The 16322-nt window shown below is 30.6% G+C and overlaps 1 protein-coding gene across 1 annotated transcript in view; it reads left to right on the forward strand.

Moving 5' to 3' along the window:
* The first annotated feature begins 618 nt into the window (after positions 1-618).
* The window catches only part of LOC145312468 (uncharacterized), a 33780-nt gene continuing 18076 nt past the window's right edge, over positions 619-16322 (forward strand). Inside the window, exons 1-9 of the mRNA XM_080151726.1 lie at positions 619-805; positions 2679-2776; positions 7761-7842; positions 8784-8866; positions 10611-10664; positions 11133-11258; positions 11927-12049; positions 12317-12566; positions 14760-14822. Coding sequence (XP_080007852.1) covers positions 717-805; positions 2679-2776; positions 7761-7842; positions 8784-8866; positions 10611-10664; positions 11133-11258; positions 11927-12049; positions 12317-12566; positions 14760-14822 — 968 coding nt within the window. The 5' untranslated portion in view covers positions 619-716. The remainder of the gene's footprint in view (positions 806-2678; positions 2777-7760; positions 7843-8783; positions 8867-10610; positions 10665-11132; positions 11259-11926; positions 12050-12316; positions 12567-14759; positions 14823-16322) is intronic.

A 16322-nucleotide genomic window follows, 5' to 3' on the forward strand; every position in this document is an offset into this window, starting at 1 on the left:
AGGTAAGAAATTTAATTTGAAAATTTATTAATCTAAATTACGAAAATTGGTTATTAAATAGATTTTAACAAACAGTTATGTAAAACGTTATATTATTAACTTCTTTTTTTAGTCTTTTAAAAAAATAATAATAGATCAATAATATTCGTTTTTAATTACGCAACAACCTGTATAATATCCTTTAGTACCGTTAGATTAAAATTCAAACAAAATGTATTGATTTTCAAATTTTAGATCCAGGGATGGTTTATAAGTAATATGATGGAGGTTATCTCCGCCATTTCAAGATAAATCGACCCTGCAAAAAATCCACTTCCCCCCCCCCCTCGACAATTTCTTTACTTTTTATCTTTAAAACTAAAATTAAGTGGAGTGCATAGCCACTCGTCTAAGAATGTTTTCGTCTGTCAGTTAAAATCTTACTTTCCAAGATTTTTTTGTTGATCCGCTAAGTTTTCCAGAATATTCATATAGGTCCTGATCATGTCAATATTTTTTTTCTAAATATCCGATGACTCTAGAGTTTAGGGGTGCAGACACTAGCAATTAATAACTTTAAAAATTCTGACTGGCGGCAACTTTGGGGGCATGATATATAAATTAAGAAAACCTTATTTCAGATTTCATAATGTAAAACAAAAAAATATTTGTCTTTAAATACAAAAAATCTAACAATAACTTGAGTGAATGGTAGATGAGCATAGACTGATAATAAAATGTGGAGCGGGAAATCAGCAGCTAAAACTTTTTTCTCCAGGTTATTTGAGAAAAAGAAGAAAAAAGACCCAGAGCATATGCCAACAAGGTAAATATCATCCAACGGCATAATCCAACAAGGATAAAAACTATTAGAACAAGAATAACAACATCCATAAAAGCGAAGCTCTATAATTAGACTACAGGACAAATGAACATTAACAATTGTAGTTTGACAGAACAAAATGAGCTGAATATAAATTGATTATTCTAAAAAAATTATGTGTAAGTTAAAATGTTGAATAGACATTTAATTTCCGCTGTAGCCAAAAAGGAATATAGGTGTTTTTAGAAATTTTAATGTTTTTTAGGCCATGTTAGGTTAGTTTTTGGTAAGCCCCTGAAGGTTAAAACAACGCCTTCATATTTTCTTATATTCACAATCAACAGAGCTTTTTAGCTGAAAACTACCTATTTATTTTCTTAAGAGGTGATTTACCAAAAAATATTATACACCCAAAAAATTGTTTACCACCTTTTTTCTGTGAATATTAATGCTATAAAGATTTTACTTGATTTATAATATTAATGTTTTAATGTCCTAAAATAAAATGAATAAAAAATAAACTTAGTTACAGAAGCCGCCTTTGTGCTAAAAATATCCAAATTTATGCAAATAAACTTATTCATTCTGTAAATAGAAGGATGACAAATTCCATACATAGTGCCCCTAAAGACCTCTAGGGGCATCTGAGGAAAGGAAGGAGTTTACTTTAGTATATTATTTCTTGCACATAGTTATAAACCTTTCCTGAATCTTTAAGTTGCTTCATTATAAAGGAGAATTATATCGGATGAGCAGTTTGCTAGATCTTTCAGAGACGAGCATATAGTTTTGAATGAGAGAAGATGAAAAAAGACGAATGTAGGGCTAAGCAACTAGATAGTTTATTTTTCAAATAAGGACCCCTTACTCTACTTTCCAAGATATGAAAAGACGACTAAACCTGCTATGACGTAGAACATGTTGTTAAAGAAAAGCTTTGCGGTTAAGAATTTTAAGTGCAAATATAGAAAATCTAAAAATACCATAAAACTGAATGCATGCTGAATTAAGGAAGAGTTGTATCCCCCTCCTAATGTATATTGCAGAATAGCATTTTCATATTTTCTAAATTAAACAGTTTGAAACAGTTTCATTTAGCAATGTTTGGATTTAAAATGTAAATATTTATTGTTCAGTGGGGGGGAAAAGAATTTTGTTTATTTACTGTTACACGGAATTTTAAATTTACAGCGAGAAAATACAAAAACTTTTAACCACATTTACAGAAATGAAAAATAAAACAAATTCGAAATTCAAAGAAAAATACAATTTAAATAAAAGGAAAATTGAATAACATAAATTGTTCTTATACATAATTTATTTAAGAAAAGTCTTTTGAATTTGAATATAGTGTTTTTCTCTTTTTGTTCATCATACATATTTGCGTGCTAATCAATACATCTTCTCTATTTTAACCCTTTTATGTCAGTCATTGCCACATTTGAAGCCATTATCGAAGAATGTTGCAAAACCATTTAAACATAAAAATTGCATATCGATATCATGTTAGAGCAAAGTATGGTTTAATCCACATAAACCATTAAAACTACTTTCTAGCTGCAAAGCTACTCAAAAATTGCTTTTATTGTTCCTTTTGTAACGATATGGGGAAAATGCAATCTTTTGGCTACTATTTAAGATAGACAGCTAAAACTATTAGTCAAGAAATACTGTTCTAACGAGTATAAAATATACGTTGCATGTCGTTAACTATTCTCTTTTTTTTGTTGACAACTGAACATTTGCTCTATGCCTTATTTTATTGCTTGTCAATCAATGATTTTTATGTGCTATGCTACTTATGGATGTGGTCATCTTTGTTATGATACAAAAATCCTTAAACAAAAATTGACATAAATATATCTTTTTTTTTCAGGAAAAGATCACATTCTTTGTTCGCCCCCAACACTGAAGCCTTGTTGTCTGGAAATCATTTTGGTGGAGCAACTGGCCAGCGGTCTCTATTAGCAGCAGGTATAATCATTACTTTTAGAAGCGCAGCTTCTCTATAATTGTATAAATAACTGAAATAACCAAAGGCTAGATAGTAATTATGTCAGCGATGTTTGTAATCAATTAGAAGATTGTGATTCCTTTTTAGCTAGATGCACTTATGACAAATTAAGCATTCATAATAAATTTAACACTTTTGGTAGTGCGAATGGGGCGCTTGTCCAATATTATGGTATGGAGATCGCTCTTCTATGAGTACTACTAAAAATCCTACTTTTACTGCAATACACATAGACATTCTCATCGTCGGTTCATCAGTTTAGAATGCTTTTCCCTTTACTCCCACAAGTATAATACGAATTTGGTTGAGCCCGTGGTAGCTCAACAAAGACCCACGCGAGGTATTATATTGCTTTAAACTAAGAATAAATGGCTGGTTATGGTGTTCGATCTATATCATATAAGTATATTAAGCACTTAAGAAGGAAGATGGTTTTATAAAGTGTATTTACATTACAAGTGAATAAGTTAAGTATGAAAGTATTTACAGGATAAGTGATAATAATCATAAGTAGTGTAGGACAGAAAATGCCCTAAGTCCAAAGCATTGAATTGTGCTAAGTGTTAGATCTCTAACATAAGACCCAAGCTCAATTCATGCTAAGTACTGAGGGTCCTAAATTTAAACTACAATGCATGCCAAACAACTAAGTCATTACCTTTAAAGCCAGAAGAACTTGATGGTTTGAGATTCAATGAATAACTGAGATATTTTAAGAAGCGCAAGGTATAACAACAACTATTAATAAGGATCTAAGCCCTTGTCTGTTTAATAAAGTGTTTGTATGTTAAACTTGTAACGTAAATCAAACTATGGTTGTAGGCATACATACTAGTACAAAATGGTTACATGGTTACTTTAACAATAAACATAATGTTTTAATAAGCACATAACAATATCCAATCACATACAGTTTACCATGATTAGGCTAGCGTTACCCATATAAGGTATTATATTGGTAAGGATAGGCCAATAAGAACGTAAAAACATATAAAAATTGCCTTAGGGCTAGCTAGAGTAATTGTATCTCGTGCCTGAGTTACGCGCGATAATTACCATGGCGTGTCAATCAAATATTCAGATCCAACTTTTATATGGTGTAAAATTTATAGTAAACATAGGTAAGTGGACTAGATGCGAAGCATTTCTGTAAAAGTCTTGTTCGTACGTTCAAAGAATTTTGAAATTTGGGGATCACATCTCCACTTTTATGGTAGGGCGGGGGGGGGGGGCCGGGGGGGTGGGGGAGAAATTAGTTGCTAATGATATGAAACTTTTGGTAAAACTAGTTTTTGTATATTATAAAAATGCCAGATATATTTTAATAGGCGCAGATAAATGAAAAATGAAATATTAAAACTTGTAAAAACGACATCCCCCAATCTTAAACTTTTTTTATTTCAAACTATTTAAAAAACTTTCTTCCGATAGAGTACAAATAAATTAAAGTTTTCGATGAATTCAAAAATTTTATTTCAACTACGTATAAAAATAATTGGATTTGAAGTTTATTAAATTTATTCATTCATGTTTGTGAGGGGAAATAAATCAATTTATCAATTTTCAGGCCAGTAAAAAAGAAAACAAGGAAAATTGTGACTTTTGATAGCGCAGCAATAAAACTTTAACTTTATTATTATTTTTTCCATTCAAAGTAGATAAATTTGGTAGTATTGTATTTTAAACATTATATTTTTTAACATGTTACTTTATTTCAAAGCAACTGTATGTTCTACCTTTTTTCTTTTTTCATTTTTAGTATCATAATATCGAACAGACGGACAGACTCTAAAAGGGATTGATACAGTACAGACATATATTATAGAAAAGCTTCGCATTTGAAATTGGGCAACTTTTACGAGAGTTTTACTATAAATTACACAACTTTAAATTCAATCATGAGATATATTTTAAGCTTCTGATAAAATAAATGTGATAATAAAATCCATATGATACTGCATAAGTTTAAATGCTACAAATAAGTTTGAATTGCGTAAATAAAAAAAACAATTATTAAAATGCGCAAGATATAACATAGTAATCTTTATTACTGATTACTCTACATTTAATAAAAATGTGTTATTTTTTGAAATATTTAAATTTTTTGCAATCCCACACAAAAGCAAAGCAACTTTAGATTTAATATAAATTCGAGTATAGGTTTGAAACCAACTATTATCCGGAATATAATTAGTTCTTAGCCATACTGAAAAATCATGTCTGGCATCGTACTACTTACAATTTTCCAGGAATAATAAAGTAAATCATAAAATCAATATTAGTTTAGTTAGCCCTAATCTTCAGCCATTTGGGGGTAACAAAACTGGCAATAATCTCACAATTTTTCTTGTTTTATTTGCGGAAAGCTGTAATAATATGCTATAACAAGTGCAAAATCAGACCTACGAACATCTTAAATTCACTAAAAGTACGCTTTTATAAAACAAAAGTAAAATGATTCTGGTTTGGTTCACAAAAAAAGGAAGGATCATATTTCTATTTTCTACATTTACAAACAAAAATAAAGTATTTTTTTCTGTTTTTGCTAAAATTATACTTCGTTTCGAGTAAAAATATTGAATTAAAAAAACCTGGTTTATATTAGTCATATAAAAAAGGAAATATATGTATTTTTGTTACAGTTGCTACACTCCGAAAGAGATCTATAAATTAACAACAAGAATGACAGCATCATTAAGAAGCGAAGCGCATAAATATATAGACGATCATATAAAGCGATAGCGTAGATGTTTATAGGGAACTATTTACGAGAAAATTCTGAAAAGGTATACCCAAGGTTAGGGGTCATTAAAAACCCAACTATTTCTACAATGATGTAGAATATACGTGGATATAATGACATGGGGAACACTTGTCGTCAAATAAAGTTGCAATTTCCCATCCCATTTATTGGTCGGGCCGTTTATCCAGTAGGAAAGGAGGTAATGGGTTGAAGAGGAGGGATGGGGGAGATCGTTATTTTAACCCGCTACAGAGTTCCTTATTGTACAGGGTGTTTCAAATGAAGTGCGTTTTTTAAAAACTGAATTATGCATATAAAATAAAACAATTATGTAAAATGCTTTATAGATTTGGAAAACCTGTTCTGGGACATTTATGTTTCAAATATTTAAAAATGATTTTTTGGACAAATTAAGACTCAAAAACCGGTTTTTCCAAAAGCCTTATTTTTGAAGATTTACGGAATTAAAGGTTGTGGAAAAAATGTGCACATTTTAAAAATTCAAATTGCGCGGCCTGTATTAATAGTAGAAAAATGTTATGCATACCGTTAGAATCGTCATAAGCTCTAGGTTTTGGATATATAAAAACCATTCATGTGCTGTGTATAGTTTAGGAGCTACGTGATAAAATGTCCCAACTTAATAAAAACTTTTTAACTGTTCTAACAATTTTCAACTTTTTTCTGAACTAAAAATAGCACAAAAATGGCACTTATATTTCCAAAAACTAGAGTTTATGACAATTCCAACGGTATGCATAACGTTTTTCTACTATTAATACAAGCTGTGTAATTTGAATTTTAAAAATGTGCACATTTTTTTCACAACCTTCAATTCTGTAAATCTCCAAAAATAAGGCATTCGGAAAAACCGGTTTTAAGGCATGATTTGTCGAAAAAATCCTTTTTCAATATTTGAAACATAAATGTCCCAGAATTGGTTTTCCAAATATATAAAGCATTTTATATAATTGTTTCATTTTCTATGCCTAATTAAGTTTTAAAAAAAAAACATTTCTCTTGAAACACCCTGTAGAACATAAAGAATCTGATGTACGATCCAAGTAAAAATAAATCCATCATTTCTGTCCATTTTTCCAGTTATTTTAAAAATAAGGGTGGGTTGGTTTCTGTGATCGCTAGGCACTTTGAGTGCAATCATCAAAATTCCGTACGGATTTGTTATAAGCTACTCATTATTATATATTTTTTCTTGTTTTTTCAAGCTGCAAAATAATTTCTATAATATTTCATAATATTAAGTTTGCTAATTAGTGTAAAACTTTTTTTTCTCCATGAAAAACTTTTTTTGTTTTTATGATAACAGAGAATCTTTACATACCAGTACGCTACTTTTTTTCCTATTACAAAACTCAAAGTTGATACTTTCTTCTGTCTTTTGAAGAGCTTAGCTTTTGGAATTGTATGCTAAGAATTCTGGAGCTGACATTTCCACTCCCTTAACAAAAAAGCCCTAGCACTCTGTTTGAGATTTCCCATCGAATAAAGGTTGATTCTAAGCTCGATGGAAGAAAAAACCGAATCAAATCAGTTTAGCATTTAGTGAGATCACTTGGCACAGAAAAGTTTCAGTTAGGATTGAAGTTAAAGGCCAATAAAAGTTTTACAGGGCATGACAAAAAAGTATGGGGTCTTATATAAGAGGGTACAATATCACATTTATTTAAAGTTCTCTGTATTTTTCAATTCTTCAAGTCACATAAAACTTTTGTTTCCCATTCTCATTGAGATTTTTATAGTTTCTTTCATAATAACTCTCGTCATCTTATATTTTTTTATTGATTTTTTTATCAAACAAATCAATTTAGAGGTAGAGAAAAAGAGAGAAAGAGGGATTGAGAGTCAAGTTAATAATGAAGCCTTGATATACATTGCTTTGGAGTTAAGATAAGGAAACTAGATATGAATATAAATGGCCAATAAAAGGCTTTAAACCAGGGCCCGAAAGCCGCGTGTAAACATCAGTGAAATCGTCATATTATAACTTTAAAATTCAGCTAAATGTATAAACCTGTTTCTAAACAGACAATCCATCTTTTCGGAATATTTGTACCCGCACAAAAGCGGGGATAAACTTGAATTTTTTTTACCACCCTCACAATTTAAGAATCTTACGCGCGGCTAAGGCGCGGCTTGGAAGCCCTGCTTGAAACTTTGTTGAAATCTTACATCTTGTTTAGATCCTAGTGTTGATGAGAGTGGTTACAATGAGTCAAGAACAAGATTATTGTCACTAGTGCCTCAACCACCCTCTGTTTCAAGGTAATATCAATTGGCTAATTTAGTGTCTTATTTTGTATACTGCAATTTTTGTTTAATTTTGCATTTATACACGGAGCAAGGCTTATTGTCAGGGAAAAGGGAATGTGATTCTGACAAACAATTCTAAAAGAAAATTTTCCCACAACCCCTTTCCCTTTCCTCCCCTTCTTAACCACCACTCTTCAGTTACATAAAAAAAGATACTTCAAAGGTTTCGTGATTTTTTGTAGAATTGATTGTTAGACTAGCTAGGCCTGCTTATTGTAAACTTTATTAGATGTTTTCATCGGAGGATTTTTTTCAGTTCGAAGACTTTCTTGCAATGTTTTGAAAACTTTGAAAAAAATCCATAGGGAAATATTGAAAAAACATTGAAATTCTAATCTTCTTGGTAATCAAAAAATCTTTCTAGTGCCTATAAAAATATTAGTAGTGAATACAATTATAGGTATAATTACTAAAAAAAGGAGATTTGTAGGCGCTTAGTGCTCGACAGGCTCATTGAAGGGAATCATCGTTAAATTTTCTAATAAAAAATACGGTTTTGTGCATTGGGTTTTTTCTCTTGTACAAAAAAAATTTACTATATCAAGGGGCATTTTAAAACCAAATATTCAATTTTAGAAGATAAATTTGAAGATTTTAGAGTTATCCCAATAATGTCAAAGAATCTAATTTAAGAAAATTCAGATTTTCCCTAATCTCTTTAGATGAGGTTCAATTTATCTCAATAGAAGACAAATTTAATAGAATATATATTTTATAGAATAAAGGAGCTACATGCGAATATATGCATTTGCATCTATTTATGTTAGATCTTGCAAACGGCTGGAGTGATCACATTTTCTAGAAAGATTACTATTGATATCGGACAGGTTTTGGGCTATCTGAAAAATCCGAATTGTAAAGTATCTGCGTTACTAATTGAATTAATATTATAGGGAGGATACGAGTGACCTAGAATCAGGAGAGGGAAGCCAAAATGAGTCAGACCAAAGCCTCAGTCCCACCAATCATGACGAAAGTAAGATTTTTGATAGTATCATGCAGAGATCTAAAGAGATAAGACAATGGCCGATAAATTAGTGTTCATCTCTAATGAAACATATGAACACTCAAATTAATAAACCAACCAATCAGAATTCCCTAAAGTTTCCAAAAATGGTTAGACCAACGAATAAGAAAATGTTATCATAAACTTTTTTGGACTAGAGTTATATGTACAATCTATAATACAAACCCCCCAAAAACAAAAAAATCAACCCCCCATTTTTTTTTTTTTTTTTTTTTTTTTTTACAAATTTTACGAATTTTATGAATTTTACGAATTTTATGAATTCTACAAATTTTATGAATTCTACAAATTTTACGAATTGTACGAAATTTACGAATTTTACGAATTTCGCGAATTTAATCGCAAAATGTTTTCCTGCTGGGTAGGTGCGAAAATTTGTGATCCGTTCTGCTGGGTAAAATAGAAGATGTAATTATACCTCTTGGGGCAAAGCCCCTAGAGGCTAGGGGCGAAGCCACTAGTATAATTATACACAGCTTATTGTCCTCTCTCTCTCCTCTCTCTCTCTCTCTCTCTCTCTATCTCTCTCTCTCTCTCTCTCTCTCTCTCTATCTCTCTCTCTCTCTCTCTCTCTCTCTCTCTCTCTCTCTCTCTCTCTCTCTCTCTCTCCCCCCCTCTTTCTCTCTCTCTCTCTCTCTCTCTCTCTCTCTTTGAGTATCATGTCTGTTTTTATTAAATGCAACTTTTTTATAGTAAATACACGGTCAACTCCGTTTAACTTAGTAAATTACAGATTTGCTAACCAATAAGCATTAAGGAAGGCCATATTGTATGAAGTGATATTAATTCAAGTACATTACACATTATGTACTAAGAAGGATCTGGATAAATACTACAAAAATTAAATGACACGTAGAACTAACTACAAAAGCAACAAAGGCAAATTTAGCATATTCAAGGTTCCAGAAAATGCGCAGAAGTGTCTAAAATATTTAGTTAATCAAGTATTTCTATTTAGGTTGGGTTAGTTTCAGATATGAATATACAAATAAGCTCCCCGTAAGATAGTTTAAAAATGGTTAGGTTAGGTGTCCAATCAGACGTTTGTTACTCTATGCCTATGAGAAAGTTGTATAAATAAGTTTGATAAAATACTGTTGATTACTGCTTCAATGCAAGATAGACGGCTCATTTTTTTAAAAATCCAGCTAAACATATATTCTATTACTTACTTTGTCCGTGATAGTTATGTAAGATAGGGTTTTAATGTTCCTTTGGATCATTGCATCGTTTTTTTTTGTTGTTATCTTATTAACATGTTAACTGAAAATTTGCTTAGAAAATTAAGATTTGATAATGAATATCTCTGTCACAGTTGTTTCTTGCTTGTGTTTGATATTTGGACTAATTAGCTGATTAACATTTAATGTTTCTTACATTAATTTAATTTTAATGTATTTTGGCGTAGCAATTATATGATATGTATAATATGTTTGTCAATACATTCTATTGATATATTTTTGATTTGTTTGATTAATGATTTGTATCTACAGAGATATATTTTTGTATGATTATCAGGAACTTTTGTCACTCATTATCTTATCTTTAAAAGATTTTACCCCTTGCCAATTCCAAACACGGTAAATTACAATGGATGTCGTGTTTTTTTGTGTTTAAAACTTATTTTTACAGTTAGTTGTTTTATTAAATTGATTTATTAGAAATTTAAGATAATTTTTCAATTTTTTTTCAGTGTGTGTAGACAGAGCAGTTCTACTAAACAATCAACAGAAACCTTTTAGTACAAAAGGAAAATTTTCTATACCAATTAAAACGAAATAACTTTTAAACAAAGATGATAACATCCATAAGTAGCGTAGCACAAAAAAACGAATTAACAAACGAATAAAGTTAATTTTTTATACTACAAACATTTTGAAAATCAGACCAAAAACACTAAAGTCATGTGAAAATAAGTAAAAAATAAAAGTTGAAATAAATTTATAAAAAAGCTGCTTTGAATATAATGTACTCAAATATGCCCCTTAATAATGGTAAGCACATTTGACCCATAGCGTTACAGACGGGACTGACAAAAAGATAATATGAATTATAGAGAAGCTTCGCAACTAAAAAATGTAAAGCTTGTTAACATTTAATTTAATTTTTACCACAACAACTGACAACATAAATACAGGTAAAGGGTATGTTAAAAAAAAACACCAATTTTTACATAAAATATAAATGATGGCAGTATGGAAAACTAATTTTACCCAAGATAAAAGATTAAAATTACGGATAGTGCATCCAATTCCGGCTAGAAATGGAACTAGCAGTGACTCCAGCCCTGACAACCAAGAGACAACTAGTCCGGAACCCTTACATGGTGGTGTTTACATAGGTAAGAACATTGCAAATATGTGCTATTTAAATTGCATAGCGAACACAAAAACACCAACCCCAATTTAAAATAAATATATATAAAAGGGATCTTTTTTTCTTTCCAATTATGCCCTAACCCTGCGGGGTCACTTCCTAACCCTGCAGGGCCAATACATCTTGTGGCCTAACCCCGAGGAGCTAATTAATACCCAATATATACTTAACCTAACCTTTGATGGCTTAATTAGGAACTTTGAGGGAAACAGCCTAAAATTATTCACAATATGAATAAATTTGGTGTAGATTTATATAAAAGTCCAATATAACCATGTTAAATTAAAAATATATGATTACAAAAAGATAAATGTTTGGATTTATATTTTATATCAAATTTACATTATCTAATAAAAATTTAAAAATTTGGGTATAGTCCTTTCCACGACATCCCTCCATAAGGAGCAATTCTTCGTATTTTTCACAGTAACTTTTCTCCTATTTCTAGCCCCTGCGGGGGGCTCTAACCCTGCGGGGCCAATTACCTAACCCTGTGGGGCAATCACCTAACACAATATAACCTAACCTAACCTAAAATAACCTATAAAAAGCCATTTTAAAAATACGAAGAATCGCTCCTTATGGAAGGATGTCGTAGAAAGGACTATACCCAAAAATTTTATAATTTTTAAGGTCCGCCAGAAATCCTTTCCTGCGATTTTGATAATGATAACAAGACATCCAATTCAAAATTATCAAAACTAACCAACAATGAAGAAAATAGCAAGTTAGGGAAAGATACAAGTAAAAATCAGCCAGGGACGAATATAAATATTATGAAACCTAAATTTAAGTTTTTATGGACCAAGTCGTACAGAAGATACTTTTGGTAACTTTTAGACTAAAAAAGTAGCTGTAAAGAAGTTTTGGTTTTAACAGATTTTGTCATGTTTCTCTTCTTATAAAGTTAGGCTGTTTGTCAAAATCTTATGATTTTTTGTTGCCTTAATTAATTACCTCCAAAACAAATATACGTATATTTGACTAGATCCAAATTGAGAATCAATATTTAAGTCTTTGTCACAGGTAACAGCCAACAATCACCAAGCATAGATTCTGGAACCATCCAGCTGTCACCTGGCATGGATAGTAACAGCTGCCAGTTGTCACCAGGTGTTGAAACAAACAGCTGGCAGCTGTCGCCGGGATTAGACACAAACAGCTGCCAGCTGTCACCAGGTCTGGACACAAACAGCTGCCAGCTGTCACCTGGAATAGACAGCACTAGTATGCAGCTATCTCCAAATATCATCTACGGGGCAGATTGTAATAGGTAATCATCATATTTAATACGGACTAAAGTTATTTAAAGTAATTCTTAATTAACATAACATAACATTTAGTTAACTTTAGCATGGTTAAATACATTGAATAAAATATAAATTATCAATTGTAACACAAAATTAAGGAATCACAAAGTCAACTAGGACCGTACTAATGCGTAATCCCTAATATTTTTCTGTCTTTGTGAAGAGTAGGATCTCGCTAACAGATGGACCGATATAATTTTCCATTACAGTGAAGCATCTTATAGGTCCAGGGAAGGTAGAAGTCTTTTTTTTTGCGGGAGGTTACCTATAAATAAAATATGACTTTATTTATTCAGACATTTCAAATAATTCGAACATGTTTGCTCCCATCAGATGTCAATGTAAAAATCTTATTATGATGTTTTACGTATTGTAAATAGGAAAACAAATTTAATTAAAAGTGAAATAGAATGAAATATTAAAAATATACATATATGAATATAAAAATCAAAAAGAGGAAATAATCATATTGGAAAATGAAAGAAAATATAATATTGAATATAATTGATTTAAAAATAGATCTTTTATTGTTATGAAGAATAAACAGGAACTGCGTTTTGATTTTTTTTCAATAAAATTCTATTTCTCGTATTCATTCGAATCCGGTGGATAGGAACCGGTTCTCATCCATACAAAAAAACTATGTCTAGCATCGTATTATATCCAGCTTTCTACAAATATAAAAATGTACAATCATAAGATTAAAACCAGTTTTTTTAGCCGGTGCCTTTGGCACAACAGGGCTAAAAAAACTAGTTTTAATCTCATAATTGTACATTCTATATCCGCGGAAAGCCGTTTATAATACGATGCGAGAAATAATTATTCTCGTATTCATTCGAATTCGGTGGATAGGAACCGGTTCTCATCCATACGAAAAAACTATATCTGGCATCGTATTATATCCAGCTTTCTATGAATATAAAAATGTACAATCGTAAGATTAAAACCAGTTTTTTTTTAGCCCGGGCCTTCGGCACCTCGGGGCTAAAAAAACTGGTTTTAATCTTATTTATAATTGTACATTCCATATCCGCGGAAAGCCGTTTATAATACGATGAAAGAAATAACTATTAAATATTTTTAACCTATCAAATCTCAAATCTACTAAGCGATGCATGTCCAAAGTCAAGTCCTAGAAGTGTAAGTATGTCCTTATATGATAGCACGTATTTATGCAGTTTTGCAACTTATTTACTTACAATTTTGTTTAGAAATATAAATTTTATCTAAATATTCAGTTTTGACATTCTTAGTGTCAATGTTCGTTTGTCCTTCCGTTTCAGAGCTTCGCTTTTATAGATGTTGTCATTCTTGTTTTAAAAAAAATCAAATTAATGAGATAAAAAAGGACAGAAAAAGACTTTATTTTCTTATACTATCAAATTTTTATAACTTAAGGCTTTGTCCATTATATTTATCTAATTTTTTAAGGGTTTCGTTTCTTTGAATAAAAACTTACTTGTGTTTTATCAATGTGAATGATTATTGATTTCCAAGTTCTTTAATATTATGGAAATTTATTTGATTTTAATTTATTTTCTTTTTACGTTTACCAGGATTTAATTTTTTATCAGTAAATACGTACATTTATTTATTTTATAATCTTTGTTTTTTTTAAATAATTGGAGATTTAATTAAATTTCTCGTATTAATTCGAATCCGGTGGATAGGAACCGGTTCTCATCCATACGAAAAAACTATGTCTAGCATCGTATTATATCCAGCTTTCTACGAATATAAAAATGTACAATCATAAGATTTAAACCAGTTTTTTTAGCCGGTGCCTTCGGCACCTCGAGGCTAAAAAAAATAGTTTTAATCTTATAATTGTACATTCTATATCCGCGGAAAGCCGTTTATAATACGATGCGAGAAATAACTATTCTCGTTCCTTAAAATCATACAACAGAAAGTAAGCATAAGAAAGGATTTAGTTACCTATACCACCTATAATGACTTGACATACTTATTGTAGGGAGCAGCTTATAGTACCTAATAAAAAAAATAAAAAAAATTATACATAAAAAATTACCAATGATAGGCAATTATACATTTTAGCATTGGTAAATTACAATGTATAATGGCCTATCACTGGCTATTTGTATTGTATGACGTCATTTTTTACGAGGCACTATAAGATGGTTCTCTTATAGGTTACCTTTGGCTCACGGTGGTGTGTATACAGGAGACAGAGATACAAAAGAGGATTATTTCAGGTAAATTTTACGCTATTCACGTCATCCTGGCCTATCATTGGTCAATTAAAATATATAATGGCCTGCCATTGGTAATTTAGACTCTGTATTGGCCTATCATTTGTCATTTGTATTGTCATTGTTATATGGCACGATAAAAAGGTTCACTCATGAGTTTTCGTTTTTTAGAGGTTGTGTTTTACCGAAATAGCTTAAAACCATTTAATAATTCATAAAAAAAAGCTTTATATATAAAAATATTTTTCTATATATCTTTTGCTGTATGTAGAAAACGCTTATTCTAGACTAATGTCAACCTGTAAACTGTTATTAATTATTTTTTAAAACTTAAATAATGAGAATTTAACTGTTGCTTAAAGCCGCTGAAAAATCTACTTGTTAAACTAGACAATTTCTGGTAAAGATTACATATTTCATAAACTTTCTAAATTCTGCCAACCTATAACAAGAATCAAAATGGCAATTTTGAAATTGGAAGCACAATTCTAACAGGTCTTAATCAACTGTTGAAAATCTTGGCTTTCAATAAATGTATAAAATAAAGAAAACAAAAATAAATATATTATTTTTAATAAATTGTGTTGACTCTGTTGAAAATATTTTGATAGGATAGGGTAGCTTGTTTGGCCATTCAACATTTCTATCAAAAATAAAAGGATTGTTGTGTTCGTGACAATATAAATATATTTGCACAAGAAGCGCAGCAATTACAAGATAACAAAGTTTTCAAACCTTATGTAAAGTTTGGATCATGGAAAGAAGACAAAGTAGGAGCTTTCGTCATATTTTCACAGTAGCTTTTGCTAGGTTATTTTAGGTTAGGTAATTCTTAATGAATGCCCCGCAGGGTTAGTAAATTGGCCCCGTAGAGTTAGAGCCCCCAGCAGTGGCTAGAAATAGAAGAATACTACTGTGAAATTACGACCAAACCTGCAATTTCGGTTTCTGTCTTTGATCCTAAAGTTTAACTTTATGCTTGTGAGTAATTTTGAAACAAAAGATATTGCTTTCCCAAAAACTCAGTTTTTAGCTAAAGTTAAAAGTCCCGGCAAGGTTTGTTTTATCTTTTGCCGATTTTTTTTAATTCCGAAATTCCCAAAATTTATTTATTAGAAAAATAATCCATTAATCCGTGAATCGTTTCCAAAATTTTGCAACGTAAACAAAATGACGGACCTGTGTGTGTTTTGTGTTATTAATAGTGTAGCTTCTCTACAATATCATCATTATTATTGTACGTCTGAATCAATTGTTTTTTTTTTTCAAAGCAATTAAGCTTATAAAATAATTTTAGAGGGAATCATAAAGAAATATATTTATTCACTACCATTTATACCCCTCACAAAGTAGACACATGAAACATATATACAGTTTCTATGGAAATTAGTTAGGGACAATATATTGATGTACATCCCCAGTGGTAAATTAAAATTAGACACTCAACATAATGAACCAACTAATCAAAATTCACTGAAGTCCCCAAAGGTGTAAAGCTTACGA

The sequence above is a fragment of the Acartia tonsa genome, chromosome 2, assembly GCF_053477335.1.
Source record: "Acartia tonsa isolate MP-2025a chromosome 2, ASM5347733v1, whole genome shotgun sequence".
Classification (NCBI taxonomy): Eukaryota; Metazoa; Arthropoda; class Copepoda; order Calanoida; family Acartiidae; genus Acartia; species Acartia tonsa.